Source organism: Caretta caretta, chromosome 8, assembly GCF_965140235.1.
Source record: "Caretta caretta isolate rCarCar2 chromosome 8, rCarCar1.hap1, whole genome shotgun sequence".
Taxonomy (NCBI): Eukaryota; Metazoa; Chordata; order Testudines; family Cheloniidae; genus Caretta; species Caretta caretta.
The window spans coordinates 96747305-96774767 of record NC_134213.1 but is presented as its reverse complement, the minus strand read 5'-3'; the positions used below and the strand labels follow the sequence as shown (position 1 = coordinate 96774767).

The 27463-nt window shown below is 41.7% G+C and overlaps 1 protein-coding gene across 4 annotated transcripts; it reads right to left on the bottom strand.

The window, feature by feature from the left end:
• NDC1 (NDC1 transmembrane nucleoporin) lies at window positions 1-27463 on the bottom strand. 4 transcript variants are annotated; one of them, XM_048860639.2, is made up of 18 exons: window positions 27279-27463; window positions 25740-25860; window positions 20775-20876; window positions 19890-20064; window positions 17953-18091; window positions 16348-16456; window positions 15622-15673; window positions 15105-15237; window positions 11090-11182; window positions 8813-8894; window positions 7264-7422; window positions 6503-6766; window positions 6228-6346; window positions 5856-5906; window positions 4197-4260; window positions 2561-2661; window positions 1441-1601; window positions 1-307 (listed from the first exon to the last, which is right to left on the bottom strand). In XM_048860639.2, the coding sequence occupies exons 1-18, from the start codon at window positions 27321-27323 to the stop codon at window positions 244-246; spliced, it is 2034 nt and encodes a 677-aa protein (XP_048716596.1). In that variant the 5' UTR covers window positions 27324-27463; the 3' UTR covers window positions 1-243. The 4 variants fall into 4 exon arrangements, with proteins under 4 accessions (XP_048716596.1, XP_048716595.1, XP_048716597.1 ...); XM_048860638.2 differs by having other exon boundaries at window positions 6503-6769; window positions 27279-27461; XM_048860640.2 differs by lacking the exon at window positions 27279-27463 and adding an exon at window positions 26484-26741 and having other exon boundaries at window positions 6503-6769.

The following is a 27463-nucleotide window of genomic DNA, read 5'->3' as shown; positions in this document are numbered from 1 at the left end:
CATTTTTAAAAAAAGAGCTTTATTATACAAAAGATCAAGTAAAGTGATCCAAACAGAAGATTTTTGTAATTCTGCTAACAGTTGAATTCCATGATTTACATTTAAAATACACTTTTTGAAAAGGCCACCAAACAAGACAGGAAGACTGATTAATAAGTCCCACTTTCTTCCAGTTCAAGAATGCTAAACATGTACTGTCCATCTGTAGCAGTATCAGCAACGTAACCTATTTCATTTACTTAACTATTCTTTGAACTCCAGGAACTGCTGAAGTCTTTTCTTATGCTCTGCAGACACTTGAACTGCACTAGAACAAAATACAAGCATAAAATTGTACATTAACATGTTACATCAACTGTAGAGCAAAGCCTCATGTCAAACCATTTTAAGTACAAGCTGAAATCAATAGTTGGGAGTCCATTAGAAATCTAGAAAACCCAGCTGTGTTATATAATAAAAACCTACATTCAAATATTAAGGGCAAAGACAAGCAAGTTCAGATTTGGAGTTAGATACTTTTTAAACCTGCTCTCATGTATGAAAGTATTAAATAGTTTTTATTACTGAAAGGTATTTGTTCTTTTAAAGAAGATCCTAAACAGTAATTCACTTATAAGCTCCTTTAGTATTTAACAAATTCATGCAACTCTTCTCCCAATGTAAACAATCTATTTTAAATAGATCTCTCTGGAGTCTGCAAAGGAAAAATCCCTTATAAAGTAGTTGTTGCTCATGTGTTACTGTTACTTTCAAAGTTAATAGCACGGTGGCCAAATGCCAACAGAAGAACGATGATCTCATAGTTCATGTAACTTCCATCAACTCACATGTCCACAAATTAGGAATGAGGCTGCCTATTGGTTTTACAAGAACAGCACAGCCAACCAGAGCCTGACAGTCAAAGCCCCATGTTTGGGGGCTATCAGGACTCTACAGATGATTATCCATGTGAATACTACACATTCATCGCCATTAGGAGGGGGAAAGCGGAAAATTCCCTTTGTGTTTTCAACAGCTGAAATTGTTACTTGATGTCCTGTGACAGTCCCCCTATTGGTGGGACTTGCCTTTCCATAGGTACACTTGGGCCATGCCTACCCTTACAAGCTTAGAGCAGCACAGCTGTACTGCTACCCGCAAGCTGCTGTACGAGCTCTCGTGTAGCCATGTTATGCTAACGGGAGAGAGCTCTCCTGTTGACATAATAAAACCAGCTCAATGAGCAGCGAAAGCTATGGCAGTGGAAAAGCATCTCCTGCCAACACAGCACTGTGCACGCGAGTGCTTAGGACGGCAAAACTTTTGTCGCTCGGGGGTGGTTTTTTCACACCCCCGAGCAACAAAAGTTTTGCCGACGTAAGTGCTAGTGTAGACATGGCCTCTGTTATACATTCATTTAAACAGAACCAAGCAGGAAGCTGCCAATACCAAAGGCCTTACTTTAGATGTTCTCCAAAAGTAGTAGTGACCCGGTATATCGCCGTTTTCAGGGATGCTCTAAGCGCAAATCGTAGCGTTTTGTAGGAGGTATCCATCAGACTTCCCGAAATCCTGGGTGGTTTGCTGGAAGCATGGGGCAGCTTGAAATGCTTATCTACAACCTGGATTGACAAGTGAATGAGAAGAACTGTTCTGCCGAATCCATTTCAAACAAACTCTAGCAGCACAGGTGGTTGTGCCAAGTAAAGCGAAGAGACTAACAAACAGCAAATTCAGAAGTTTCACCACTGACGAGTAAAAAAAGATTGGAGACAACTTGACCCAGCATTCCTTCTGCATCTTGGCCAATGGAAATACAGGAGCAGACTTTCCATAAATGGAGAATCTCATTTTATATTCTTTGAATGCTGAACATAGTATAAACACTGAAGTAAAAGGAAGAATTCCCAACTTTGCCATGACTAATCTTTTAGAAATAAGGAAGCAGTTCCATTGCATGTTTTTGGAATGTCTTAGGCTGACTAATTTTAATTCTCTCTAAAATTCTGAGAATCTGCCATTAAGACAGACCAGTGATTACAATAAATGGCACATAACATTACCTTGGAGACACATCTGTGTGATTAACACACTCCCAAATACATCATGTACTGATATGATAATTGCTTCTAGAGTAATGCTTTAATATTTGCTGAAAAACATGGAACAGGTTTGATCTCCTGAAATTTGCTGGCTCTGAAATTGAAATGCTGTACATTACATGTGAGGGATGTCTGTGATCAAGCTGAAGATTAAATCCTAAACGCTTATGTTGACACTATAATAATAGTTACTTCCATGAGACAATGTTTATAATTGAGCATTTTGTATAATTTATTTAAAAAACTTTCCAAGTGCAATGTCAGTTAAGAAGGATCTAATGAGGTATTTATTCAGTCTAAAAAAGGACTCTGGTGCTTTGTTTAGCTTAACTGAAGATTACGATAAGCCATTTTAAGTGGTGACAGAAGTGTTTCATTTTAAAGTCAGTCAGCAGTGCCACAGTGAGACCCAGGAAAATGAACAGGAAAACTTCCCCCTTGAACTAATGTTGCACTAAGGAGATGTCAAGGATCCTCACCTCCTGAAGAGTCAGTAAGGTATTCAGAATAGCTGGCAGTGTAGTTTGGACAACTCCAAATCTGTCTTCAGTAAATGAGGCTGCTACCAAACGAGATAGACCTCCAAGCAAAGAAAGAAGTTAATATTAAGTCTAATATAACTAAGACCTAACTAATCTTAATTTAGCCTCCAGAAACGGAACAAACATGCTGCAATTCTAGGGATTTAATGGGCCAGATCCTGGCCCCCACTGCAGCTTACAGCATCTGCAATCTGAAGATTCCACTAGTGTGGGGGAGATCCCTCGAAGTATAGTGCAGCCAGGTGCAGCTGTCCTGAGGCTGCTCTAATTTGCTCCATGGTATAAACTATCCCCAGATTTGTTGCCTTAGCTGCCCATCTACCTTTGCTGCCTTCCCCATCATCTTGCAAGTCTTACACTTAGAGATCATCAGAACTAGCTCCATAGCTCTAACTAGGCATTATCCCGTTAGAAACCATTAACAGTTAGTTAACCCACACTGCCCATTTTGCATGGGCAATACTTCTTCCACATATTGGTAAAAACTTCCACTTTATTTTTTTAAATCCCTTCTCAAAACTTACCTCTGCCAGGATACCCACAAGTCACTTCCATCTGGCACTGGTAGGTAAATGGCAAACTGTCACATCTATTTTTCTGCCAAACTATGTTTAATTTATAGTTCTTATCCCCCTGAACTCACCCTTGTCCCCTTTGTCTTTTGAATTCTGTCTTATGTAAATTGCCAGCTTTCTAGCACAGGGATTGCAGTGTTTAGTTTGCTGTACAGTGCCTAGCCTAGCACAATGGGGTTTCTAGGTACTAACATAATATAAATAATCAGTCAATTATGTTGGTCATGACTAGGCAGATTGCCAGCAGGAATTATTGCTATAATATCTATTGCTCATGTGTCTATTTAAAAAACTCTCCAAACTGGGCAAATAGCTATCTGATGCAACCATGCGTTTTCATCGCTGTTACCTTTGTTCTCTCCATTCCACCTCCCTCTATTACTTCCACCTATTGTTTGTCTTAACTCAGAATGTAATTTCTTGGGGCAGGCACAGTCTTCTGATGTTTGTATAGAGAATGCTTGTGTTCTTAAGATTACGTTATTGTTTAGTATTACAGCATCTCACACTGCTCTGAGATTATCCAACAGGGAACCAGTATAGTGCTGGCTTCTGTGCTGAACAGGGAAAAGTACTGACAGCGTGCGCCTTAATTGAAAATGGGTTTCCTTTTGTGGTCTTATATTACAAGTTCAATGTTGCATACGCTTCACTAAAACAGAAGTAACTTGTTGCCCCAGAGGGGTATCAACTGTGGGGATTAAACCCAGGATTTTTGGATCTAAAACCATGAACATCGACTGCTTGAGCTAAAAGATCCAAGTCTGCTATTGGCTTTGAGCTAGCAGAGTCTGATCTATATAGTCCAGCCACTAGAGGTGGACAAACAGCCACATGGTGTGAGTGTGGGTTATACTTACAATAGAAGAGCTTTATTTAAATCCATTTACATAGTAATGGATACAGCAAGTCTGGAATTGGGGCCCTTTCATGATGTCCACTGCTATTGTACCACAAACCCAGAATAACGAACACAAATTCAAATGGAAGTTGCTTACCTTCTAATGCCCAAATGTGCATTTGGGCATCAGAAAAGACAGCCTGGATCAAGGCCTCTGGATGCTGAGGAGAAAGCATAAGATTTCAGAAAAGCATATAGGTTTTTCCCCCCCAGTCACCCAGCCAAAGTTGTTTGTTTCAAATACAACCCCATACATTCTTTAACAAGACTATAAATGCATGCCCAGTATACACAGTTATACAGTGTAGTCCCCATCGAAAAAGATTTGCTATAGAGTTTTATTGGCGTCTACTGTAGGTACCGAACCATTTAACTGGGACTTGTCTTCTCTACATAGTTACACCGCGCTCATCTCCATTGCAGCTAATGTCCGCCATGGGATCTGCATGCCTGCACAAAATAACCACGCTTCAAAATGCGGGGCAGACCTAACCCAGGATCTGGCAAGCTACTTGTATCTATGTACCTCCTCCCACCCTGACAGAAAAGGCTGCAGGACCCACCTGTAAAACAGGCAGCCCTCAGAAGATACATGGGAGGCCAGGGCCATTTAAAAGCCCTGTACAGGCACATTAGCTCTGCCTCCCGAGTGGTACCCCCAGTTGCCCGATTGCAGTTGCCCACGAAAACCATGAGTGGGGACTTCACAAAAGATAGGGCTATATAATCTGTTCTGACTCACTTCAATGGGGCGTGAGCAGTGCTTAATTTGTAATGAAAGAGGTGCTGGGGCTGAAGCAGTTTTTTTACTTTCCTAACAAACAGACACAGCAAGCCCAGAGGTGCCAGGGCTATGAACTGCCAACCCTAGAGATGCCGGGGCTCAGCCCTGGCACAAATTAAGCCCTGTGCTTGAGGGACAATGTACATGCCATAGCACCACTGACTGGCCCAATATAGCCCAGTCTCTACCCCAGACTTCAAAGAGGTCTCTGTGGGGCCAGAACTGGGAGGCATAAAAATTGCCATGAGGCAGCTGAACCCCTCCCTTGATCCTAGGCAGAGGAGATCTGCTTGCAGAGGGTCCCTCTGGGCAGAGACATGGGGGGACATGACCTGACCCAATGGTAATGCTCATTTAAGTCTATGAAAGATTAAAATCAGAATTAAGGGAAATCCTTTGAATAATTTTATCACATTATTGGATCACGTATGTCAATTAAACTAAATCTACAGTTTAAAAAATACTGAGCTCTATCTATTTATTTTATTTAATCTTTTGTGCCAATATTAAGATTTTAAAAAAAAGTTTCTAGCAGGTTGACCATCTGACGAAAGGATTTATGGAAAGTTCCCGTTGTTTGTCCACATCACAAGAACCAACCCCCTGAGAAGTCTGGTTTTAAGTGGTATAACAAGAGACTGTTATCTAGCAGTTAGTGTAGTGATATGAAGTCAGGATTCCTAAATTCTAATTTTGGCCCTGATGCTATGTGGGACTTTGGGGAAATTGCAATTTATGCACCTCAGTTTACCTGTATAGAAGCATTACTGTTCTTTCACACATGATTCCAATATTGGAGGCTTCAGTACAACAGTATGTGAAATGCAGTAAGACCTTGGAATAAAAGATGTTCTAGAAATGTTACTACCAAATTTAGAGGGTTCACTTAATACAGGATTAGAACCCACTTCTGCCTATGTGTTTCTGGTGTACCCAATCAAATGCTGTCACAAAACATACATTCATCCTTACCTTGCTGAAGAAATACATTATCAGCACTCGTTTTGACAAGAAACTCCTAACCTGTGTAAAAGAGCGAAAAAATGAAGATTAAAAAATAAATATACACACACACAGGCAACCTTTCTGATATGCAATTTAACCCTTCCACAACCTTATAGTCCCTAAACTTTCTATACAGAGAAGAGTGTTTTGAAGAATTAGGATGGTTTTTAAAAAAATTTAAAAAAAATTAAGATTAGGTCAGATAATCTGAGGAGAAAGGTCATACAATAAGATGAAGTTTCCCTTTAAAAAAAACAAACCAAAAAACCCCAATCTTACATGCTACATACAAAAACAGAAGCTGGTTTTAACTGGTTTGTAATGCAATTTTTACTCCACCTGCTCTTGCTTGTTCTGGAGCCATGTATAAATAAAGCTTGGTTGAATTGCTTCATTACCAACTCTTGCAACAGAGATCACAGGGAAGGACGCTTGAGGAGAGCCAGTCATTTGCAGATCTACAAGAGAAATCCAGTCGAGTTTGAGAAAAATAGCTACCCTCCCCATAGACCAATCATTTAACTCCAAAGATAAGGATTTGTGCAGTCAAGACAATATTTCAATTATACCTACAGAGAGGAAGATGAGAGGGGATTGAAACCGAAGATCCCCACCTGAACTTGATGTCCACAGCTTTGGTCCTCTTCTCATAACATGAGGACTTTGGACTGATCCATGCCAAGGAGAGTTTAAATCCAGAATTCCAGCCTTGCGATTTAGAGCAGGAGAACTGAAAGGTGAACCAAAAGAGCTTCCAAGATCAGATGTAGATGATGCCTTTAGAGGCAAGAGGGATGATTTAACCAGGGAAGGCACGTGGGCTCTAGAAACGACATTAGACCTCTGTGTCTGGAAGGCCATTTCTTCTGTAACAGCTGCTTCTGGTGATAAAGAACACATTGCACGGAGACATACAAGCTGGCATATGTCAACCCATTTTTCTACTAGTGTCTCCCCCAAGGTTACTATTCCCATAGCTATTTCAGCACTCAATTTCTGGTGAGAGTTCTTAATGCAAGATATATGGTTTCCATTGGAAGTCTATTACCACCATTACATTCAGAACCCTTACTTTTTAGTCTATGTTCAATCTCATCTATGGATTTAAGAATTGCAAAGCTAAGGGGGACCTTCATGGATATATATATTTTTTTAATACACACCAATACAGATTGACATTTTCTATACAATATTTGTGCTTCCAGTTCTTATTCTGAGACAATTTGGAAAACAGCATGTCTAGCCTCTCCTTAAAGTGTTATTTGCACATTCCTACACCAACACTAGCTGAATCATAACAGCATGTCTTTTAGGGGTATGCAGGTTTAAACCTCATCACAACAGCTATTGTGAATCTTCTCCCATACAAAGATACCTGAAGATCTCAGAGATCTTCCTACTTCTCCTGTAGATGGCTGTTTCACTCTCCCATTTGTAGCTGCAGCTTCCTGCTGCATAATCAGCTTCTGCGTCAAGTCACTCAAAAGATTCAAGCACTCTTTTGATATTGCTGTCCAGTTGTGAGGATGCCCACCTACCAGAACACAGAAAAATTATTTGAAGGCACAACAGATGTTCTCTCTCTACTCAAGTCACAGGTACCACCAAGCCTGTTTTGATAGTTGTGTTTATGTTCTGCTTTTACTTTTAGTACAAGCTTAGAGAATTATCTGAAACATGACATTCCTAGGAAAGCCATGCTGCATTTTCACCCTGAGAGAGTTTTTAGTCACCAGATACGCGACAGACAGTTGCCCAAATTCTACCTTCAAGTCACACTTGCTGCTCCAGACAGTTGCCCAAATTCTAACCTTCAAGCCACACTTGCTGCTCCCAGTAATCTCAATGAGAGTTTCATGGGCAGATTGGAGGGCTGAATTTGGGCCCATTAGTAGCTTAGTAGGTTTGAGACTTAAGATGACCAAAAAAGTGATGTCAATTATGGTAATAAAGAGATTTGAAGCTAGTCCATAACACCAGAATGCCTGATGAGGTGCAACAAAAGTTCCCCAATGGACTCAAGACAGTTTTTATTGACCTCCTACAGCATCTCTTAGTATGTTAGGAGTCTCATACACTTTATTTTATATCACAGCAACTGTTTGCTTTCACAGCTGCAGGGTTGATTCATTTGTTATGCTTGGTTCCATCTCACTTACATCCTCACAGTAGGCTTTTATGCACATCTGTTATTCTATCATTTGGTTTAAACTTATGATCTGTTATGTCAATACCACTCTGCTTTTGATACTGTAGGTCAGGGTGGCCAACCTGTGGCTCCAGAGCCACATGCAGCTCTTCAGAAGTTAATATGCGGCTCCTTGTACAGGCACCGACTCTGGGGCTGGAGCTATAGGCGCCAACTTTCCAATGTGACGGGGGGTGCTCGCTGCTCAACCCCTGGCTCTGCCACAGGCCCTGTCCCCATTCCACCCCTTCCCGCCTCACCTCCTGAGCCTGCCATGCCCTCACTCCTCCCCATCCCCCCGAGCCTCCTGCATGCCACAAAACAGCTGACTGAGAGGTGTGGGAAGGGAGGGGGAGGCGCTGATTGGCAGGGCTGCCAGTAGGTGGGAGGCGCTGGGAGCAGGGTGGGGAGCTGCTGACGTATTACTGTGGCTCTTTGGCAATGTACATTGGCAAATTCTGGCTCCATCTCAGGCTCAGGTTGGCCACCCCTGCTCTAGGACCCACCTCACAGTTATCATTTAACAAACAGCAGGCACTAGTATTTGGCGAGTTTAGTAGAGGACACAACACTATCAAGGCTCCTCCAAATGATGCCAAAATGATGCCAGGGTCTTTTTATATATAAGTCCCCGTGGTTTATGAAGCATGCTTCAAATTATTATTTTAAAAAAAAATCTTATGATTAGAACAATTCTTAAAAGTTTATAACCATGGAGAATTAATTTTACCAATACCTGGCTGACTGAGGCTGAAGACCTCTTGTCGTCGCACAGGAGAATACTGGGAAAGTAACATCAAGTCCTGTAAGGCCAAGAACTACAAAGGAGGAAAATGTTTTAATAAGTTATAAAAACAAGTTGACCATTTATAATCACTTCAGTCAAAATCTACTGGTTTTGTTTTTGGATTTCAGCACAGAATTCTTCCTAAAAATGCTATCCCTAATGAAGTCAATGGGATTTGTGCACAGATACCATAACTGTGGGCAAAATTCAGCCACATGACTGAAAAACATTTAAATCAGGCTGAACAATGGGAGAATGATTCCCTCACTTTGACCACTGAAAAAAGATTAGTTTCATATTGGGGCTGTTGAGTGAATCAGAACTTTGTAGGAAACTCTGCAGACTTTATGCCCTTTCATTTGTCATTGAGTAGTCTAAAGTACCAATTTCTGGCTCTAGTGGTTAAACACAAGAGAGAAATCATGGAATTTACATTGAAATGAAAGCATAATTTTAAGGTACGTTCTCTCATTGCCTGCCACGGCTACATAACAAGTTAGTCACGCTATTTAAAAATTGTGTCAGTGCTTTTCTGAACATTTATCAAGAACCAAATAGATGCCCCAAAATATTGTGATTCAGTGATGCACAGACCTCAATGGTTCAGGAGCCAAATTAGCAATCAACATTACCCAAAAGAGCCTCGGTAGTGTGAATTCATTGTTTCATTTACTATAATACTCTATATTCGTACTACATAAGCATCCTGATTGATTAATAATTATATCACACAGTGATTTAATATCATGTGCTCCAAAAAGCAGCAGGAGACACACTAAGGAGCCACTTGCAGCTCCCGAGCCCGAGTCTGAATATCACTGGTGTGATTTCTCAAATCCTGCAGATATAAACAAAATGCAGTTATAAATTACACTTTTAATAAAGATGAGATTACAATTTCAGGAATCATTACAAACTAGGGTTTGCACATGTTAAATTCTGTTGATGGTCACTTCTCTTCTGCAAGCCCTCTTCCAAAATGTAATAGAACTGGAAACACTGGGAGTTGTAATGCATCTCAGCGGTAGTGTTAAAATAAGCTATAAGTCTCTGAAATCATTAACTACAGCACTTGCCTGTGCAAGGAAATATTCTCAGCTAGATCATTTGTAAAACACCAATTTGAGACTTCACACCCCAAAATAAGAGCAACCAATTTAGCAAATTGGTTCAAGCACTATATTTGTCACTTCAGAACGCAAAGTTCTACATTTATCGTGGTTAAATTCACAGGACGTTTGCCACTACAATTTGTGAATAATGTTAATTTTTGTGTTATTGCCTTTTTAGAAATATATATTTTTACTGAGGACAGAAAATCCAAGGAAATATTGGGTCTTGAAGATAGGAAACAGGGATAAACAATAGGAGATATGCAGCAGCATCAGAAGCATTGAGTACACAAAAATGTGCATATATTTAATCTCATACATGTAATTCTGAACAGTGCCTATTCACCTGACAAAGATACAAGCTTGAAAAGCAGTTAACACAAAGTGAATGGAATTTCATATATGCTCTGTTTTAACAGAAGCGTTCAGTATTGTACACACACAATTGACTACATGATATAAAATACCAGAAACTGCTTCCTTCTACCTAAATTAATCTTCCTTCAGCTTAAACACTGATCCTGTACAGCAAACAAACATAAGGTATCACTATGAAACCTACAGACAGAAGTTTAAGCACTGCACAATGTTTCTGACTGTTCTGAATTAGGCTGATTTTTTAAAGGAACATTTGCTGCAGTCAAAATTATTATACTTAAGTCTCCCATTATCTGCAGTCAGGGAGTCTTAGGGTATGTCTACATTACAAAACTATATTGACCTAAGTTACGTTGACATACAGCCACCACAGTAATTCAATCACTTTTATTCGTCCACACTACGGTCATTGCGTCAGTGGTGTGCATCTTCACAAGGAGCGCTTGCGCTGATTGAACCGTCAGTGTGTGGCATTGTGGGACAGCTTATGAAGGCCAGCAACATTCTATGTAAGCCATGCAATGTTTACGCTGACATTGCATTGACCTAAGAACTATGCCTCTCGTGGAAGTGGAGTTAAGTTGGCATTGTGGGTGAGTTACCTCGGCGGGAGCTACATTTTAGTGTAGATACTTAGAGTTAGGTCAATGCAAGGCAGCTTACGTCAACCTAATTCTGTAGCATAGACCAGGGCTTAGCGAATACACATGTAATATCAACGTGGCAGTTCAGATACCTTTATAATAAGGGGAGGGTTGCTGTTTAAGATTTTAGGCAGGCATTGGTCTGTTTCCTCAGCAAAAGTTGGTTGAACAGGAAAATGATGTGCCTGAAATTAGAGAAAATAACTAAATTTGTTCATAGAATCATAGAATCATAGAATATCAGGGTTGGAAGGGACCCCTGAAGGTCATCTAGTCCAACCCCCTGCTCGAAGCAGGACCAATTCCCAGTTAAATCATCCCAGCCAGGGCTTTGTCAAGCCTGACCTTAAAAACCTCTAAGGAAGGAGATTCTACCACCTCCCTAGGTAACGCATTCCAGTGTTTCACCACCCTCCTAGTGAAAAAGTTTTTCCTAATATCCAATCTAAACCTCCCCCACTGCAACTTGAGACCATTACTCCTCGTTCTGTCATCTGCTACCATTGAGAACAGTCTAGAGCCATCCTCTTTGGAACCCCCTTTCAGGTAGTTGAAAGCCGCTATCAAATCCCCCCTCATTCTTCTCTTCTGCAGGCTAAACAATCCCAGCTCCCTCAGCCTCTCCTCATAAGTCATGTGTTCTAGACCCCTAATCATTTTTGTTGCCCTTCGCTGGACTCTCTCCAAATTTATCCACATCCTTCTTGTAGTGTGGGGCCCAAAACTGGACACAGTACTCCAGATGAGGCCTCACCAACGTTGAATAGAGGGGAACGATCACGTCCCTCGATCTGCTCGCTATGCCCCTACTTATGCATCCCAAAATGCCATTGGCCTTCTTGGCAACAAGGGCACACTGCTGACTCATATCCAGCTTCTCATCCACTGTCACCCCTAGGTCCTTTTCTGCAGAACTGCTGCCTAGCCATTCGGTCCCTAGTCTGTAGCGGTGCATTGGATTCTTCCATCCTAAGTGCAGGACCCTGCACTTATCCTTATTGAACCTCATCAGATTTCTTTTGGCCCAATCCTCCAATTTCTCTAGGTCCTTCTGTATCCTATCCCTCCCCTCCAGCGTATATACCACTCCTCCCAGTTTAGTATCATCCGCAAATTTGCTGAGAGTGCAATCCACACCATCCTCCAGATCATTTATGAAGATATTGAACAAAACCGGCCCCAGGACCGACCCTTGGGGCACTCCACTTGATACCGGCTGCCAACTAGACATGGAGCCATTGATCACTACCCGTTGAGCCCGACAATCTAGCCAGCTTTCTACCCACCTTATAGTGCATTCATCCAGCCCATACTTCCTTAACTTGCTGACAAGAATACTGTGGGAGACCGTGTCAAAAGCTTTGCTAAATCACTAGTTATACTATGCAGAACAAACGCTGAAATAAACCATTAGTGAGAGACCACAGTCAAGTTAATTTTTGTCATTTGCCAACCTGACAAGCTACAAAACTATATACCCAAAAGCTTTGACATCTTGCTAAACAAGCCAGTGGTTTTTAATGCAGCAAAAACGGACTTCAATATCTATTTTTAAACTGACAAGAATCAGACAAGTCACTCAATTTATCTTAATACCCTTCAAATAATCATTGTGGTTAAACATTAGGGACACCATCCCATATTTTACTATGTCTTACGAAAAAGCCACAACATAACACAAAGTGATGCACAACCAATTACCAGAAGGGCAGATCAACCTAAACTGTATTGGTCAAATAGCAAGCTCAAAGTTAGACATAGTTAGCTGTGTCCTAAGGAGTCAAGGTCATTAAAGGGGCACAGTCAGTTTTAACATTTCTATAACTCCTTAGGTTAAAATTATTTGTTTTAAATCATCTAATTTAGCTGTCATTCTGATGCTCACATTTGATACTTCCGGCTTTCTGGTTCTCATGCTACAACATTTAGACTGCAAACATTGAAGGGAAATGTTTAAATCCCAACACAAAGCTGATTTAATTCCATTACAAGTATCCATCAATGTACTTTTATTCACATTACATTTAGTTAAAATGATATGATGTACAGTTTGGGCGTAGACTCCCGAGCAGTTTCAGATTTAAAGCAGACTATCCTTGAAACCATTTTTTTTCTTCCATTTCTAAATAGAAACTTTAAGTTCTATCACATTAAAAAACCAAACAGCTAATAAAATGACTTCAAGCAGAATAAGAATTGCTCTAGAGACCTACCAGCTTACACCACATTCAACTGCATGTACAGCTACTTTTGGTGAGCTGAACAACCTAAAAAAAACCCCACCACATCACCTTCTATGGGTAAACAAACTTTCCCTGTGATCTCTTCTGTTGAACAGCCAAAAAATATTTTATAAGGAAACCTCAGGGTCTAGAGGCATGTTTTGAGGCCTTTAATAAATGGGACACTTTCTTCAGAAAGTTCCAATTTGGAAATTAAGGTGGACTTAAAACAGACCAATAGAGAAACTAAAAAGGCCAGTTTTAGACTCTCAACAGGGCAGCAATAAATTATGTGGAATTCTTAAGGATTCTACAAAGGTGCATAGGAAAATGTAATTTTAAAATTATACTAAAAGCTGAAGTAATCATATCCCTGGATTTCCTGAAGGACTTGAGAGGGAGGACTTCTATAAATTCATTTGAATCTTTGTATTTCATTAATAAACTTTAATCCTCCTATTTGAGTCTCTGAAGTAGTTTTTATTAAAATAAACTGCTTTGGCTTTCAATTTTTGTCATGCTTGCCTTACTGATATTACCCTGGCACAGTCTTCTAATCACAGAAAAGTTACTTATATTTTGAAAAATAAAGACCAAATTCTCCCAGTGTTCTCAAAGTAAAGGGGAGTACATATCTCCTCTGATATTGCTAAAACTTCCTGCCCATGTTTGTAGAAAAACTTCATTGCATTCTGAATTTGTTTGTAGGTCAGTATTTCCCAAACTTTTGGAAGTCACACTACCATTCAGGAACATGAAACCAACTGCAACCCATTTCAGCCCTGCCATAAGTTGTCAAAGGCCTGCTCATATTTTACATTTTCACAATACAACACCACCTCCTCTCGTCTTACATGATTTTATGACTAGTAAAATGATTAATGTAGATACTTAATCATTAGCATTTGAGCTAGCACCTATTGAAATAGGGCAGTTCAAACCTCAAAGCTATTGTTCCAGGATCTCTGAAAATTGAGGTAGCCATCACTGCATCAGTTATAGTTGAGTCACATTTTGAAGGTTTTCTCCATCTTCATACCAGCTAGAGATTTTGAATGAAAGCTGACACTCTGAACAACTGAGATGCCTGCCCCATATTTTAAGAAAACATTGCTTTAGGTTTTAAAACCTCAGCACTTTTTTTCCTGCTAAGCTGCAGCTCAGCAAAGTCTATGAAAAAAAATAATGTTATGGGGGGATGGGAGGGATTTTTATTCTCTGCCGTCTTACAAAAAAAATATCTAAACTAGACAATGAGGAATAAGACTCCAATTCTTTACCATTGGGACTCCACTGTTTCTTTTATTGAATCATGGTCTCAGCTTTAAATACATTATGAGTCATATTAAAATAAATCTTTTTAGCCATATTAATTTGATGCTTAACAATTAAGTAAAAGAGAAGAAAAATTTATTAATTCCCAAGATGCTTTGAAATCTCTTTCAATAGCTCAGCCTGTATTCTGTTAAACCAAAATTGTTTGCATTACAGAGTTATGTACTTTGGGGACTTTGTTTGAAGTTTCTAAAAAGGTACAGTTCACCAAATGTTGGCTGAGCACATGATGCTCTCTCATTTCAAGTTGAGCTACTGCAATAAAAAACAGATATTCTCCAAATATTAGTTTTCCATTTAAACTGTAGTTGTCTATAGATGCCACATCCTTTCTATGCTATTGGAAAGGGGAAGGAAAATGGTTTAAACAATCAAAGAAGGGATGGGAGATATCCATCAGCTAGTCTCTGCATTAAAGCATGGGCCCTGCTCTGTAATGTTTGAGAACCACTGGTTTAAACTATTCTAAGTGAATATTGCTTTTAAACATAAGCATTTTTTCCCCCACAACATTGATGTCTTCCCCATATAACAGTCACCCAATACTAACCTCTGTAGCATAGATTTTGAAGAGTAGCCATGCAATGTGCCAAGTAATCAGAAGAAATATACCACATAACCAGGTATGGTAGAGCAAGGATAGATCCAGAAGACCAGTAAGTGTGTCAAGAGGATGAAGTTTACTGGGGGTAAAAAAAAAATTTGGATATATATATCTCCAAACACATTTAGTATTAGAAAATGCTTATAATTGACTACTGCAACACAAAATATTTATGGATTAAAGCTTACTATGAGAAATTTAGTTACTTGGACAAACATTTTATCAAAAACCCATTTAGTTCTTTTTACTTGTTAGCACTGATAGCTCTGTAAGATCCAAAACTCTTCAGTCAACTAACAGTGATGTTAAACTCCCAACATTTGCCATTTTAAACAAGGAATTGTCATAAGTAAAGAGATTCTACAAAGACTGGGAGGAGAATATATACGGAATACATGTATGTGATGTGAGGGAAAAATATTCCCTTCTTGTATTCTAAAAGGCAGTCATTTGTACTACTTACCTATCTGTATGAAGGTCCATTGTGGTACTTATCCATGCTCTTGGAATGTAACCTAAGCAATAACAGAATGACATGTAAAATAGATCTCAAACTTTGAAGTGTACAAAAAAAGGCTAGTAAGAAATTTCATGTCAGAATGAAGGTAGATTATACACAAATGAAGACTGGCAACATGTGTATAGTGGAAAAAGGTGATATTTTTCAGAGACTGACTACAAAAAGAATGGATGTCTTTTAGGATTAAAGCCCCTGACTAAATCAGGAGATGTGGACTCTACCCCTCGGTCTATTAATGGCTTCTCTAAGGGTCTCATACAAGTGACTTCTGTAACAGGGCTAATGGACATCTACTTCACAGGGCTGTTACAAAGATAAATGTCAGTACAAGACTTTGGAATCTTCAGTGGAAAGTGATCTAGAATACTTTGCATTTCCAAAGTACCGTCATTACCTATAGAATATAAATATGGCAAGTGGAAGAGGAATACTTCAATATCCTTTAGGCTTAGAATACAAAATGGCCATGATTGTGTGGCTGAGCCAGTAAGCCATTCATCTACACTTTACCATAATGGTGAAAAATGCTTATTTTACTTACCTAATAAAAAAACCTAAGCACCCTGGACAAGTTATGTTTAGGGCTGAATAATAAATATTAATAAATTGGTTAAATAATTCTCTTAGTATATAGGGACAAGAAAAAAAAAAAAGTGTCAGAACTCTTACCAAAAAAATAATATGCAACACAGATGTTTCTAACCAAGTACAGTGATTCCACACAACTACGTTTAACCAGCAGGGGCAAAGATCTTCTGAAACGTAAGTACTTGTATTGCTAAAAAAAAAAAAAAAAAAAAGATAGATTAGTTGAAGCACTCTGCATTCAAAGGAAATCAAGTATGATAAAGTCCTCAAACAAATGCAATCAACCTGAAGTCTAGTCAATTTTAAAAGATTAATTAGAAGTAGTTTCAGGTGTTGCCCATACCTCCTGAGTCCCCCAGTTGTAGTTTCTGCAATTGAAATCAGAAAGAAAATGTGATTGTACAGTCTTTTTTCCTCCCCTGTTTCTGTGTGTGTGTGTGTGTGGGGGGGGGGGGGGGGGGGGGGACACAAGTAGAAAAAATTTACCACACAGAAGAAACAGGGAAATTGACTATACATACACACAAACACAATTAATTTGTGCCAAATGCACAAAGTAAACTGCGAATGGAGGAAAGTATGTTTCTTCTCTATTCTCTTAATCAGAGCCTCAGGTGTTCTATTCTAAAAAGCAGGAAAATATTCAGACAACGGTAGGATTTTTAAGTTTATGACAATCCTTCAAAACCATGAAATAGAGGCAGATAGTCATATTACATATTTCCTTTGGAAACTGAAAAGAGTCTCACCAATAAAATGTATGCAAGATTTACCTTCTCATTTAGATGAACAGTCTCAGAAAAGGAGAGTTGCCAATATGAAACTGCAAGCTTCTAAAACTATATCAGATTTTATTATAGGAAGCACATGTAAATTTACTGACAAACCAGCACAAAACATGGTGTTGATACTCTTAATTTAGTTTAAACCTGGCATGTATCAGTTTAGTTTAACTAAATCTGTTTAAGACACCTTCAGTTAAACCACTACACCTGTGTTTAGACCAAGCGTTGGTCTAGAAATCAACTGGGATCCATTGCTGCTCCTAGATTCTGAGGTAGTAGCAGTAGCAAGAGTCTACCTCTTCAGGTACCCTTCAAAAGCACCCAGTAGCTTCAGCTAGTGCAGAATACAGCAGCCCACAAGCACTATACACATGTAACCGTAGTGATTGATGGCTGACTTTTTGCTTGAGTGTGATTCAAGCGGTTATGATTTATGTTTGAATTAGTTTAGTAACCTATTCATTGAAAGCTTGTTTTTCCCCTACATCATGAGGCTTAGAATACACAGGCCACTCCTGATGCAAGTTCCTGGAGTTAAACTCAATGGCAGGGCATTCTCACATCTGGAATTCACTACCACAGTGGTCCACCTGAGCCAGAATTTACCATGCTTCAGGGCTGTGTAAATTTTACTTGGTTGTAACAGTAAGATTTTTGGTTTATTTTAACATTAGGATTTTATGGGATCTGGGGAGGGATTGCAAGGATTTAAGCTAAAAGCCTTGTTTGTTAATTTTAGAATAGATTGGTTTAATAAAAGAATGCAAGTGCTTGGCCACTGGCACCCACATATGTTTTGATACTGGAAGTAGACCAAAAAAAATAAACAACCCTCCAAGTTTACCCTTTGTCATTTGAGCTGATTAGATATTTATCTTTACAAAGATTTTTAGCCTCTTACCTGTATGATTGGAAATGGCAAATAGTTCATATTGTTAACAAGGTACAAGACACTATAATTGTAGCCCATGAAAGCTCCAGACAGCAGGAGGAAGAGGTGATACTCATTTAGGCATATGTGTTGAACAGCACCATCTAGGCTAAAGTAAAGAAATGATTTATAACAACTTATAATACTGTAAATTACTATTCTAGACTTCATTTTAGCTTCTAACTTTAGTTAAGCAGAGCTTTGATTTTATTCATCTGATTGGTGTAAATGAAAAATATTCCCAAGTATCAGCGAGGGATGTATACCAGAGCAAGTTTTATCTGAGCTGCTAGTCCTATTACCTGTTCTTGCTACTTGTCTATCATGGGGTGGGGGGGACTAAGATCTTCTGAAGATGCCATATAGAACAGGAGACAGGTTCTTAGGTCATTTTACAGCTGAAGGGTCATTTGACCTTTTCAGCATTGAACCTGCAGCAAGGGAGATTTAGGTTAGATCACGGACACTCAGACTGAGGCTTGTGAGCCACAAGTAGCTCTTTATGCGTCTCCTGCAGCTCTTTGCAATGCACGATATTAAAACACTGATTTAATTATTAACCTAAGTTATTAACTGACCAGGATGTTTTTACTACATTATTAACCAATTGTAGCTGATAAAATAATACTTGGTCATTTTACTGTGAAATTTTTTTATATACACCTCTACCCCGATGTAACACGGTCCTCGGGAGCCAAAAAAATCTTACCGCATTACATGTGAAACCTCATTATATCAAACCTGCTATAGAGGGCTGGGTAGGGAAGACTGTGCCTCCCCAAACAGCTTGGCCCCACCCCCTATCCAACCCCCACCTACTTCCCACCCCCTGACTGGCCCCTCAGAACCCCGACCCATCCAACCCCCAATCCCCTCCCCCCGGCTCCCTGTCCCAACTGCCCCCCTGAGACCCTCTGCCCCTTATCCAAACCCCTGGCCCGGTCCCCTTAACACGCCACTCAGAGCAGAGTGTCGGAGCCAGACATGCTGCCGCCATAGGTGCCGACTCTGAGTGCTCCAGGGCTGGAGCCCCAATGGAGAAAAATTGGTGGATGCAGAGCACCCCCCGGCAGCTCCCCGCCTCAGCTCACCTCCGCCTCAGAGCATGCCACCACTCCGCTTCTCCTGCCCCCCCCGCGCCAAACAGCTGATTCACAGCAAGCCTGGGAGAGAGGGAGAAGCGGAGAGCTCGGGGGAGGAGAAGCGGAGCAGAGGTGAACTGGGGCAGGTAGCAGTTCCTCTGCGCCCCCCCCCCCCCCCGGTTACTTGCTGCTGCCCCCCCCACCCCCAGCTCACCTCCGCTCCGCCTCCTCCTCTGATGCCGCTCCGCTTCTCCCCCCTCCCTCCCAGGCTTGCACAAATCCCATCGTACCGTTTAAATATGAATATATAGTACTATAGTAAATGAAACAATGAATTCACACTACTGTGTCTCTCTTGTGTAATGTATACCAATTAAGGTTGTGGAATCCCCCTCACTGGAGGTTTTTAAGAACCTGTTAGACAAGCCACATCAGGGAATGTCTAAGTATTCCTGGTCCAGCCCCAGCGTAGGGGGCTGACTAGAAGATCGAGATCCCTTCTCGTCCTACATTTTTATGATTCTATAGTCCATTTCTGTTAATAATCATAGTAACTTAGAGGGTCAGGGCTTCTGGTCAAACTTTAAAAAAAAAAAAATTATCCACAGCAGTGTTTGTAAACTAATCACTTGTCATTCTTCACTGAAGTACTCTTCTCCTTCCAGTACTCATACTAAAGCAAGTTTAAGAACAGACACACAATTGCTCATCTTTTGCTAGAAGTTAAAGGGTTATTTCCTCTAGGAAACATCCAGTGAACTCATTTTAGTACAAAACGGTACTACTTGCACAATACTTGGTTCCACTATTAACAAAAAAAGTCACCTTTCTGAAGCTGTGCAGGGTAAAGCAAGGAACTGGAACTTCCCCTTAGTCATAACTGCAGCACACCATGCCATCAGCATTCCCATTATAGCATGAACAACTGAATGGATAACTTGCCGTGGGTGAATAATCTTTCCTAACAGTGCTAATCGAGAGCAGGGAATAGAAGGCACAACTGCAAATAAAAAAAATAAAAAACCATGGAGGATTATCATCTACTGCTAAATAAAACTCACAATTTGTGTTTCATTTGCATGTGATACCTTTGACACCACAGAACACTTTAGTTATAATCAACCGTAAGCTGATATAAATAGAGAAAAGTAACTCGGCGACACAGAGGAGAGTTTCAGGCGTATGAAGTAGCACAAGGATAACAGCAGATCCCCTTCCTACTTCAAAGTGCAGTTATATTAGTGGGGCAGAGCAAAATGGCTGGTGAATACATGGAAATATATAGCACTGGAACAAGCTTGTACAGAATTTTGAATTGGATGAGGAGCCTGTCCAGGGGACACTGCTCCGTTACTACATTCACCGCTGGTGATCTAACTCCCCAAATGCAAGTGGATTGTTGAGGCTACTACAGAATCCAAATTTTATGGAAGAATCTGAAATTAAAAGAGTTATTTTAAAGAGGATCAGGGGTATTTTTATTCAGTGTTTCTGACCAGAGCAAGTCAATTTGACTATTATGAAGTGTCTAACACTGATGCCACCATTAGATACCTAATTAAAATAAGCTTTAAGGCATTCCACTTTCAATCAATCCATACAGCACTGTATAAAGCCAATACATAAAGTATAAAAACAAAATCCTTCAAGACAGTCCTCTCATTTAGCTAAAGGTTAAATATCTTGTTGACAGCAATTTTCATAACCCACCTGCATAAAATTCAACATTGAAGATGCTTATTATCAGTATCACCACTGACATAAGAAGGATACAAAAGATGACATAGGAAGTATACCAATCATTGAATGAATCTAAAATGAAAGAGAAGACACTGTTCATAAGGTGCAATAGTACAGTACAAAGCTATGATACTAGCAAATGTTTAATATTGAGCATCTAGGTACATAATGCATAATCACAATCAATAGGTTCTTATTTCATTAAGAATGTAGTATTTTGTAATGTGCAGCTGCACAGTGGTTCTAGATAAACAATCATACTTCAATGAAGCATGTTGTGTATCTTAGTAATTGGATTGGTCATATATGAAAATACAGAATCTTGCAATTTAATTTGGACACATGCATGTATTTCTAATATAGCTGAAGTAATTCCCCTTTCAGCAATAGCACCCATACCTAGACAAACCTTACTATGAAAATTAAGGCCTGGTCTATACCACAAAGTTAGGTCGGTGCAAGGCAGCTTACATGGACCTAGTTGCACATGTGTCTGTACTTAAATCCATCTCCCACAAATGTAAGTGCTGACATAACACCAGCCCCCCTGAGTGGTGTTGAGCCGTGGTCAATGTACTGGGTTCAATATACCATCAGTGTACACACTGCATTACCTATTGACCCTAGCAATCCTCCAGCAGCTGTCCCACAATGCCCAACAGACCACTCCAGCCACAACTGTGAATTCCACTGCCCACGGGTCACAGACTGAAAGCTCCCCCAGCCCTCCCTTTAAAACCCCAGAGAATTCCTGAAATGCCTTTTCCCTGGTTGTCCAGCTTGGTGAGCACTCCTATCTGCTCTCTGTTGTTGTGCACAACTGCCCCGCTAGCCATGCTGGCTACATGCTCCAGACGTGCTCTGACCTGGAGTAGACAGCAGACATTCGATCTCCTGGGTCTGTAGGGAGAAGAGGATGTGTAGGCACAGCTCTGATCCAGCTGTAGAAATGTCAACATCTATAAGCAGATTGCTTGGGGGAGGCAGGTAAAGGGGTACGACAAGGACCAGCAACAGTGCCTCGTGAAAGCCAAGGAACTGGAGCAGGCATACCAGAAGGCCAGGGAGGTCAACAATTGATCCAGTGTGAAGCCGCAGACCTGCCGCTTTTACAAAGAGCTGCATACCATCATTGGGAGAAAGCCCAACACTATCCTGACCATCACCATGGATGCCTCTAAGGCGCCAGAGTCACAGGCCTCTACCATGAACAGAGAGAAGGAGGTGGTGAATGAGGAATATGAGAGAAAGGCAAACATGGGGGTCAGGCTGTGTCATGAGTCAGGTCCTGTTTTTGACTCCACCGCAGTCCAGCCAGTCCCTGCAGTTGAGCACAGGCATGCACAAAGCAGGGGAAGGAACCTCAGATAAGCATGTAAAAATTTTTCCAATTACACTGATAGCACCCCCAACTTAGCAAGACACAGCTACTGACTTTTCATTAATTCAGTGGTTTTCAATGTGGGGTGAGACTATGTCTAAGATTTCCATAGTGGTCCATACTTTCATTTGGAATTTTTTTTAAGGGTCCACAAGCGAAAAAAGGTGAAAACCATTGCATTAATTTACCTATACTATAAAAGGTAGTGGTACAACAAAGACGTAGAGCTGATATCTGCTTCTCATTCCCCTCCAGACTGAGACAAAGGTGGCCATGCAGAGCAGTTTGTGTACATACAGACGAAGGTCCCTTGAATCTCCTGAGAGCTCTCAATGAAACTTGCATGGAGGTACTTTGCAGTCCTCTCCTGAAGGTTTCTAGGGCTGGCAGTCTTATTTCTTCCTCTGTGGTAGAACACTTTCCCATGCCATTTGGTGAGGACTTCAGCAAGAGTCATTGCCATAAAGAGGCTAGCAGCATACAGGCCTGGGAAGCTTCGGGATGCCAATAGCAGTTGTGTTCTCTGCTTTTGTTACCCTCAGGACTGAGATATCAGCTAAAACAACCACCACCACCTGTGGAAAAGGGTGCCAGTGCTCTGTACTCAGTTTCATGCAACCAAGCAATTCCCTCCTTATTTCCCTCACCCCGGCGAGTCATATTCACCATGACTGGTGCCATGAACAAGCACTCCGAAAAAAGAGTGCCAATAAGCAGGTCTTACTTAAACACCTAGGGGAGCAAAAGAAGGGGGGAATTCTGAATCCTAAGTTTCATTTTCCATTCCTACTATACGGACAATGGTACCTCTATGTGTTTTACTTGGTGATGTAGCTGTTGAGGCCTTGAGAGGTACAGTCCCCAAGTTTAACAATCCCAGGCTCAACTGCCATTTCAGTCAGTGGAGAACTGCAGCACAATGCCTCCCCGCCATGGCCTCAAGGCCTGCGTGCCTACCCCTACCACTCCACACTGGGGGAACAGCATGGACAACCACAGCTTCATATACACTGACCTGGGAGAGCCATGGTTGATGTATGGGTAGCTACAACTGACAGCGTTCCCTGCTCGTTTGTTTATTGCGATTCTAAATGATTTTACGTTAAAATGTATTTACTTTTAAATTCTTCAGATTTTGTTTGTAGCTGTTTTTGTAACTGAATACAACTCTCTTGTTTTGAAAATTATTCATGTTTATTAGTTAAAAACATAGGGTGGATAATGCCTGCTGGCAGTGAGAGTCGTGCTGTTGTATACTCACAACCCATAGGATCAGTGCCAGTCATCATCATAAATGACCTGTCATCATAAAATGTACAGCAAGCACCACCACATTATTAACTGCACTGTCAGTGATATATGCACAGATGTGCAGCAAGCACAAATCCTAACAGATCCCCACGCTGCAGCACCAGGTTGAGCACAGTACACCACAGCACATTACAATGGCTAGCTGCTGAAGCGGTCTTTCAAAGCCGCCTTATGCTACCCAGCTCCTCACTGAGCTCATTTAACAGCCCTTGCGTCTGACTGTTCAAACTCAGACAGCCAGTTCACCTCAACCTTCTACCTCTGCAATAATCCCCCCCCGGCTCCTGCCTTTGCTTCACAAATATCATGCAGGACAGAACAGGCAGCTATAACCACTGGGATATTTTTCACACTGAAATCCAATCTGGTGAGGAAACAATGCCAGCACCCTTTCAATCTACCAAAAGCACATTCAATTCTCATTCTGCATGTGCTGAGCCTGTAGTTGAATCTTTCCTTGGTGCTGTCAAGGTGGCCAGCGAATGGCTTCATGAGTCAGGGATAGGCTGGATCCTATGCCTACTGCCATTTCAACATTGCCAACGGTAATCTGCTGGACAGAAGAGAAGGTCCCTGTTTGTAGCTCTGTGAATGCTGTAGCTCTGCATGACAATAGCCCCCCACTGTGGATTTTTCTACTCCAGAATTACTTCCCACTGACTGGTATCAATCCAAAGCATTGCAAGTTGACAGCGTGAGCATTACTCGCTTCTCCACTATCTGTGCAGTTCCCAGTTTGGTGTCCATGCGTTGGACGACGGGGTGGAGGGGAGAGCTCAGCACACAGATCCAGGCACGTGGCCTTTTGCATCCAAAAGTTCTACAGGCACTGCTCATGTCTCAGACCTGCACTGCAATCCAATCCCACCAGTCAGTCCTTATTTCTCAGACCCAGAAGTGGCACTTCCTCATCCGCAGCTGCTCGGTGAACGCTACCAAGAACCTTGAGTTGGTTCTTGCTATGTCTCAAGGCAAACTGACCACATGGAAATCATCAGGCTCCCCGCAGTTCTTCTTGCCACTCTGCAAATACTGGAGTATCATGCATCCTATGCTTGCAATGGTCATGACGATAGTGCAGAGCTGTGCAGGCTCCACGCTTCTGTCAGAGATGGCTGACAGTGACAAGTGCCATGCAGGTTCATAGGAAATTGAAAATAGATGCTAAAATTATAGGCTAGAGATATTATGGGATGGATAACACTGTATTATGGGTATTTGACCACATTTCTCCCAGTCACCCTTGTGAGACTCCATTCTGCCCCACCATGCATTGCCAAAACCACCCAAAAGACAGTGCACTGAACAGTGGCAGGTTATATACTGGGATACCTACCCATACAGCACTGCACTGTGCATCAACACAAGCACTCCTAGTGGGTGCCTGCATCACCAACCCAAGGAGTCAAGTATGCGCACACACACACGCAATATACTAACTGTGAAGGGTGTATGCCAAAACTTGTGTTGGCAAAACTTTTGTCGTGTAGAGAGACGTACGATATTAGTTATTTGGTAATTACTTTTTGTTTGTTTATTCCTTTTTCGGAAGGGTAGGAGAAGATGACAGCTCCCTGAAAGCCTGAATGTCACAACTACTAAGATTTCCAGTTGGTGTTTATTAGAGACCATCAACACCACTCCTGTAAACATATGTTTTCCTTTTGTGCTCTATTTAATATGTAGCATATATTTATCTCCTTCCTCAGACACTTTAACAAACCATTGAACCTTTGATAAAGATAAGTATCAGCCTTTATCATTTAAGCACCGAGTTAAGTTATATATTGGAAAGCATATTTACATATCAGTTCCCACAAATTTAGAAAGGTCTCAAATGCAGGTAAACCAGTATCCCTAGAGCACTGATTCTCAAAACTCTGGTTCACCAGTGGTTCTACAGAGCACCTCAGCATAACTCAAAGAATTAAACACTTTGAAAACCAGACAGTGGAGGGTGATTTATGAGATGAACTTTCACTTACAAAGGATTCCACAGGGAAAAATAGTTGGAAAACAGAGTTCAGTAAGAGTGGTGAATTTAAAAATTAAGGACTTGATTCAGTCTTGAAATAAAGTGATTTCCAGGCTACGCAAGCCCTCCAAAACTCAGTTTTCAGCACAGTGCCATTGCCAATATAGTTATTTTTAATTTAATCAGAGCATAAGCAGCAAGCAGAAATAGAATACTTTAACAATTGCACAGAGGGTTAAACATTCCACGTGCAGGGAAGGACACCTACTTGAAATCCATTGTACAGGATGAAACAAGTCAATGCTGCTAATACTTATGAAGACTGCCGTACACACAGGTAGTAGTAGTATTGACCAGGCAATACTAGCAGCCACTCTCCAACCCAAAACCTAAAAAGACAAAGGAAAACATGAGTAGGAGTACAGTACAAATCTTAAATACTGTCTCTGTAAACCAAATACCAGCCAAACCACCACATAAACCAATTTATCAGAGAAGTCAGATACTTGTGCAATACTGTCCACACCAAGCATTCAAAAAGCATGCATCTGGTCCCAATAAACCACGAGATTAACCTAAAATTCATGAGATTTTAGAGATAATAAATTTGGGGTTCTTTTTAGTTGACTTCTGGTTTGTGAACTTTTAAGTGGCAACTGCATCGTGTTTTCAAGCTTTTCCCTGCAACCATGAGAGTTAGAAACATACAAGTTTGATTTTTTAAAAAAGGAAAACCAAGGATTGGTCTATACCTAAAACTTTGGTCAACCTAACTATGTCACTCAGGGCTGGGAAAAAAATTGCACCCTCGTGACGTAATAACATCAAACTAACCCCCTCTATAGAGGCAGCTAGGTCAATACATGAATTCTTCTGTCCACCTAGCTACCACTGCTCGTGGGAGTGGACACACTCCAGTAAGGAAAAAATCCCTTATATTTCTACTGCAAATGCCTACATTACAGTGGCATAACTGCAGTGCTGCAGCTGTGCAACTTGTAGCATAACATACCATGAGAGTCTCACATAATCAGTCAACTCCAGCAAGGTTCGTAGTAAAATGGCAAGAACTGGTAATGCTGCTTGTGACCTGCTGCACACGTGAAAGCGCACATTTGTGGCAAATGGCAAAAAAGAATGAGGACCCATGATTCATTGTTCCTGAAGCAAGATCTGTTTTGATTGTCCCCATTATGTCCTGAAGTTAATTTTCAGGCTGGGATCTCCAAGAACCCGAGTCCGGCGCTTAAGAGCCACTGAAACGCAACAGGATTCAGGCATTTAACTCCCTTTGGCACCTGCAGAATTGCAGTTCCCAGGGGTTCAGTCACGTTCCGGATCCCGCCGCCCAAGGGCGGCCAGTCACTGCGCACCCCCCGCCGCCTGCGAGGGCCGCATTACCCAGCCGGGCACCGGCATCGAGTCCCGCCGCCCCCTACCGACCCAGGCAGGCGGCGGGCACTGCGATGCTTTCGGCCAGACCCGCCACTGGCCGGAGGTCCCCGCTGTGCGCAGGGCGGGCTCCACACACCCGGTGCAGTCCAGGGCACCAGCCCCAGGCGGCCAAGCCCCGGGCAGGGGCCCTGACGCGCGGGATCAGGCCAGGCCACGGTCCACCCAGCTCCCGTAGGATCAACCCCGCAGAACAGCCCGGGGGGACCGTCGCTCGGCCTAGGGGACCCAGGACCGCTACTCCGCCTCCTGGGGGCGAGGCCTGAGGCGGTTGCCCCGACAACCGGGCCTGGGGCCCCTACGCTGCCGCAGGGCGGGGGCCTGAGAACGGCGCGGGGCGGGGCGCGGCCCTCACCTGCCTGAGCAGCGCTTGCTGCTCCCCGCCGCCGCCTGCCCTCATAGTCCCTGCAGCACGAGCCCCGCTGCCGCCGCCATTCAAAGCCGCCAGCGTTCAGGCCCCCACTTCCTCCTCCTCCGGGGCTGCTCATCTCGCTGCCTGTTGGAGCCACCCATCAGGCGCTGCGAAGGCCAGCCCCCGCA

Excerpts from the sequence above, each read along its gene's own strand:
- NDC1 (XM_048860638.2), bottom strand. The coding sequence starts at position 27,323 with ATGAGGGCAGGCGGCGGCGGGGAGCAGCAAGCGCTGCTCAGGCAG. Across the intron at positions 20,065-20,774 it reads CAATGTTGAATTTTATGCAG|TTGTGCCTTCTATTCCCTGC; the intron begins GTGGGTTATGAA and ends TTTTATTTGCAG. Across the intron at positions 1,602-2,560 it reads CCTTACTGACTCTTCAGGAG|GTTGTAGATAAGCATTTCAA; the intron begins GTGAGGATCCTT and ends TTGTCAATCCAG.